General features: G+C 43.3%; 1 protein-coding gene across 1 annotated transcript; it reads left to right on the top strand.

The window, feature by feature from the left end:
- The first annotated feature begins 3,647 nt into the window (after positions 1–3,647).
- Positions 3,648–4,441, top strand: LOC118755234 (probable ATP-dependent RNA helicase DDX17). Its single transcript, XM_036490082.1, has one exon. It carries the CDS (start codon positions 3,663–3,665, stop codon positions 4,308–4,310), a length of 648 nt encoding a protein of 215 aa, XP_036345975.1. The 5' UTR covers positions 3,648–3,662; the 3' UTR covers positions 4,311–4,441.
- The last annotated feature ends 1,596 nt before the right edge of the window (positions 4,442–6,037 follow it).

Below are 6,037 nucleotides of genomic sequence, written 5' to 3'. Positions count from 1 at the left end.
CTCTTGCGATACGGTTGTGCTACGCTTGTTGATTGCAATTTCTTTTTCGCCCTATTCGTTCGTGTGCAGTGTACACGCGATTATTATTTATTACTTTGTGAGAATTAAGACAAGCTACTTAGCTCTTGTGTGTGATCTAATTGACAATGGTCCCAGGGGCCTTCAACTTTGGTGGGCGTCGCACAAAGATGGAGCGCACCGGCGTAAAGTTAATGTAACGAAAAATATGAATTAATAAAAGACACAGTGGTTTTAGTGCAATGAAATTAAGGGTCGTTTTATTTGTAATTATCGATGCGTGTGAATAATTGGGCACACAAGAGTTGGCTTACCGAACGTGGTGTGATAGCTGACGTGATCTCCGTGCTGTCTTCTAAGAAGTGAAAAAGTGCTAACAAACGAAAAGGGATGTAGCCCACCGCACAGTTCGTTAAGTTTCCCCTCAATTAAGTTACCGTACAGTGGGGCTTATTGTTAGCGGCTGGAAAGTTAGCTGTAAACTTATATACGTGTTTGTGTGCTCTTACATCAAGTGACAAAACGCGTATTAGGGTGGTGCAATATATTTAGGTCGCGGTCCTAAACATACCGGCCCCTTGCGGTAAGCAAGCTGTGAAAAAAAGGAGTCGCGTCTCAACCGTCACACGCACGTGGGGAAAGTCTTATGGTATTCAAATATGTAGAGCGGAGTTTGTACTGCGCGGATCTGCTTATTCGCCCACGCTTTCGTCGCGACCGGCTGAACTGAGGCTGTGGAGAAAAGGACATCGTTAATTGAAACAGACGTGGTTTAGTATTTCAATGCACTTTTTATTTAGATTTTAAGGTGTGTGTGTGTGATGAGTGTGTGTGTATGTGTTTTTTGTTTTCTTAATCTCTACGTTTATCGTTGGCAGGCTCCCGAAACAACCAGGCCGTGTATCGTCGCCTGGACCAGCAGGCCACCCACGGTAGACGGGGGGGGTCCCGCTCACCATCATCTCCGCATGCAAATCGAGGCCTAGTGTGAGGCGTATTGGTGACGTGCGAAAGAATTGCGGATCCGCCAATCGCATGTACTGGAAGGGGGCCGCAACCTTAGGGTCCAGGTTCGACGGTGGACTCAGGCGTATATGGTGGTCCAGCACGACTGCTTGTGTCGTAATGCGGTCGGAGCTGCCGTATTTTCCTCGCATGGTGAGCGTGCAACGCTGCAGACGTCCTGATCCGTTGCGTTCCAGTTGGAGATCTCTCAGCAGTCCCGAATCAACCAATGAGTTCGGTGCGAAAGGGTCAATCATTGCGCGGACCAAATGAAGGTGGCTTCAATCCGCACTATTGCGGTCGCCGCGATGGGGATAAGCGCACGAATAATCGGCGTTGATATGGCGCTTTGCGCAAGGCGGCCCGTTCGGAAGCCGGTCGGTGGAGCGCATTGTAAGGCACTACTATTAATGTTGCTGTCGTTTGTGCGAGTTTTGTGGTATGGTGATGATTTGCGTAGCCCAGACGATCGCTTAGACGAGCGGAAAGTACGAGTTTCCGCGCCGTCGCGTCGTTTTGGCTTGCGTTGCGATCGTGATGACGGGCGGAAAGACTGGTTTCCGCGCCGCCGTGTTGTTTCCAGTTTTGTTGTTGACGCGTTTGCGAGCGGAAAGAACGAGTTTCCGTGTCGCGCCAGTTGTATTGTTGACGCGTTTTCGAATGGAAAGAATGAGTTTCCGCGTCGCGCCAGTTGTGGTGTGTACGCGTTGGCGAGCGGAAACAACGAGTTTCCGCGTCGCCCGCGCGTGTTGGTAACTGGTCTAACGGTCTCGGTGTGCCAGTTCCAGAGTTGCGCTTTTGTCGCTCATGTGGGGAAGAGTCTATCCTCTCTTACCCCTCCAACTCCTCCTCTTCGACGTGCTGCGCCCACGACTTCATCTGCTCCGTAACGTCGATAGAGAGTGCCCCGTCCGAGCTCTCGCCGTCGTTGATCGCGTTCGCTGGTTGCCTTTGGTCTTCGCAGTCATCGATATGGAGCGAGCGTGTGATGTTTTTCGCGACATCGGTGGCATCGATCCTTGCTGCTGCACATGTCAATGCGGTGGAACGGCGAGAGGCAGTTTGGGCAATATTTATGCAGCAGGATTGCACGTAACCTTGCTTCGACCGCTTTGCCGCGGTAAATGGGGCATAGTCGAATGCCATGCGCTCCGCCGCATAACCGGCATAGAACCGTAAATTTATCAGCGCGTTCTTCCGCATGAGCGCGATTGGCCGAGAAACGAGTCATTCTGTAAATGAGTCTCGTAGTTATGCCCGTAGGTGTAAAAATTTACGTACTATTAGTTTTGGGTTGGGTGGCAAGTGGCGAATATATGTATGCCTGTATGTCTCGTGAAAGCACATTTTATATATACGTGTGATATACTTATGTACATATATATATATATATATATATATATATATATATACATACTCCTTGTTTATTTATTTAATTTGTTTTGACTTGGCGAGGTACAAAACTGGGCAAATTCAGACTTACAGTCCCCGCGTACTTGTGCGATATTAAGTATAGACTAATGGTCTTACTCTTAAAAAATAAATAGCCTTACAGAGCTCTACAAAGTGGCGTTTTTATAAAAAAGTTGCAATTTATAAAGCGGTTAAAGTCTTCTTTATTTTCTATGAATTTGAGCGCAAGGTTTCGTGTTTGGGTACAAAAGAGATCTGTGTAAGGCGACCATTGGTATAAGATTTTATTTCATTACATTTGTTGCACTTTGCTTTTGCATCGAACAGACCTTTACGTAGTACAAATTGTCCGATCACTGTTTCCCCGAACACACCGTGAAATTTGTAATCTCGTAAAAGGTGTAATTTGTGGTTTTGTGGTGAGTTTCACCACTTGGCCTGGCACGGCGAAAGAAAATTTCCTCACTATGGGTTCGAGACCGGGCTAAGCCAGTAAATAGTACAACATCAGTGTTTCCAGGTAGAAACTAAGTAAGTATGAACAGTTTTTATTGCACATAGTTAAGTTGCAGTTTGAGAAGAAAAAAATGAAGATTAAACTGTGGCTTTATTCCAATCAAAAATATTTTGTTTAAGGAAATACGAATTTTTAAAAATTCGTACAAAAAAGGAAAACTTTTTATTCTTATATACAGCAAGCAGAAGCTAGCATAAATGAAAAAAAAACAAAAGGCTTCCTGGTTCTGTTTATTAAAAATTGTTACATGTTGACGATTTTTACATGCAAAAGGCGCTTTTTGATAACCAAACTGACGCTTTCTCACTACAATCTGCTGGCAACACTGTACAGCATGCACCACAAAATACATTTTTTTTCGCAGTTTATTGTCAAGTTGTGCACCTGACAACCAGATGGTGCTGCTTGCCATACATTTAAGAAGGCTCGCATTTCGCACAATCACGTATGTCAAACTTTGAGTTAATACCGTATGTCAAAGTTTTGACACAGCAATAACTTCCTGAATGACTGAAAATTTCATTCTGGGTTTGGCACGTGGTAAGTTTGTAGTAATTATTAAATTATTAGTGTTATTCAATTCATTCATTTCATTTTTCAGATTCGTATTGTAGGAAACTGAACGGGGCCTTCAGAAACCACACCAGACCGACCAATCGATTTCTTAGAGAATCGGAACACTAACTTGCAACGTTATACCTATTTGGTAATGGACGAAGCCGATCGCATGCTGGACTCGGGTTTCGAGCCACAAATCCGTAAAATAATAGAGCAAATTAGATCCGATCGTCAAGTGGTAATGTGGTCCGCAACTTGGCCCAAGGAAGCACAGGCACCGGCCGGTGATTTCTTAAAGGATTATATTTCTACAAACACTGGATCGATGAACTTATCAGCTAATCACAATATTCGACAAATTGTAGAAATTTGTCAAGAATCCGAGAAGCCACAACGGGTTATCAAGTTATGGAACGAAGCAGCACCTACCACTTATAATGCTGCTAACAACAACAACAAGATTATCATATTCGTCGAAACTAAGATAAAGATCGAAGAAATATTGCAAATAATTCGCAACGAAGACCACACCGCCACTTCCAGTCACTGTGATAAGTCCCAGCCTGAACGTGATTCAGTGTTGAAAGATTTTCGCAACGGCAAATCTAATATTTTAATTGCCACCGATGTGGCCTCCCGCGGCCTTGATGTAGAAGATTTGCTGTATGTCATCAATTACGATTATCCAAACTCATCTGAAAACTATGTACATCGTATTGGACGTACTGGTCGTTGCCAGCAATTAGGCACAGCTTATACTTTATTCACTCATGACAATGGAGAACAGGCACCGATCTAATTTCTGTGCTGGAGGAGGCCGGTCAGGTAACTCCACCGGCTTTAATGGATTTGGCACGTGGTAAGTTTGTAGTACTTATAAAATTATTAGTGTTATGCTTTATCACTGTTGCCAAATTGGTGCTTTTCGCACTAAATTTAGTGCTTTTCTTTATTCAAAACGCGAAAATTTTAGAGTTTAGTGCTTGGTGCGTTTTTTTTTTGTTTTTAGTTTGAAGACACCAAATCTGTAAATCTTAACAAAAATGGGTCAAAATTTATAGCAATCGTAAGTTTTGTAAGAAACTTCACAAATATCAAACAAAATTGTGTCATAAGCGAGTGAGCATATGTTTACCAACAATATAGAGAATAATCAAAATCGGGTGGGATTTGAAGAGTAGACAGGTTTGTTGACACAAAAATATTTTTCCCAATATGAGCCAATGGATAATACGCTCCAATAAGACACATTAAAAAGGAAAATCAAATTTCGTTATGTTTCAGGTGTTAAGCGGTCGGAAAGAAAAGTTCTTTATGTTCCTTTAGTTCACAAGATCATAAGAGACTGCAGTGTAGATTTAAACTACCACATAGTTCATGAAACTACATTTCTGGTTGTTGCCTTCGTTTGATAGGAATTGTCGAAACAAATTAAGCAATTATGCAGCAAATTAGAAAATAAGAACAATTATCTTAACGTCGGTTGAATGAAGATATTTGAATTTATAGAAAACAGAATAAATTCGAACGTCGAGCAAAAACATTCATTTTTTATTAATTTGAATCCCTACAATCCAATTTTGCATGCATACAAAGTAGAGGGCTGCATGAATTCATTCAAACCCGCATATGAATTCTTCTTCTTATTTGGCGCTGTAACCGCCTAAGCGATTTTGGCCGAGTCCAAAACAGCACGCCAGTCATTTCTGTTCTGTGCTAACTGACGCCAATTGAAAATGCCAAGTGAAGCCAAGTCCTTCTCCACCTGGTCTTTCCAACGCAGAGGAGGCCTTCCTCTTCCTCTGTTCCCAGCATCGCGGCCCGCGTTGAATATTTTCAGAGCAGGAGCGTTTCTGTCCATCCGAACGACATGGCCAAGCCAGCGGAGCCGCTGAATTTTAATTCGCTGCACTATGTCTATATCGTTGTAAAGCTCATACAGCTCATCGTTAAATCGTCTGCGATATTCGCCATCACCAACGCGTAAAGGTCCGTAAATCTTTCGCAGAATCTTTCTCTCGAAAACTCCAAGAGCCGCCTCATCAGATGCTTTCATTGTCCATGCTTCCGCGCCATACACCAGCACAGGCATGATGAGTGACTTATAGAGTGTGATCTTTGTACGACGAGAGAGGACTTTACTTCTCAATTGCCTACTCAGCCCAAAGTAGCACTTGTTGGCAAGAGTGATTCTCCGTTGGATTTCAAGGCTGACATTATTATTGGTGTTAATGCTGGTTCCCAAATAAACGAAGTCGTCTACTTTTTCAAACTTGTAACTGTCAACAGTGACGTGGGTGCCAAGACGCGTATGCTCTGACTGTTTGTGTGCTGACAGGAGATACTTCGTTTTGTCCTCGTTCACCACCAGACCCATTCGCTTTGCTTCTCTATCCAATCCCGAGAAGGCAGAACAGACGTAGCCCGGTTCAGTTCTGCGGCTCTTATTATCTTCTCCAACATAAGATTAAAGAAATCACACGAAAGGGAGTCCCCTTGTCTGAAACCTCGTTTGGTATCAAACGG

This window comes from Rhagoletis pomonella, unplaced genomic scaffold (genome assembly GCF_013731165.1).
Source record: "Rhagoletis pomonella isolate Grant_MI unplaced genomic scaffold, Rhpom_1.0 Rhpom_scaffold_05679, whole genome shotgun sequence".
Lineage (NCBI taxonomy): Eukaryota > Metazoa > Arthropoda > Insecta > Diptera > Tephritidae > Rhagoletis > Rhagoletis pomonella.
This window is presented reverse-complemented; position numbering and strand designations above follow the sequence as displayed.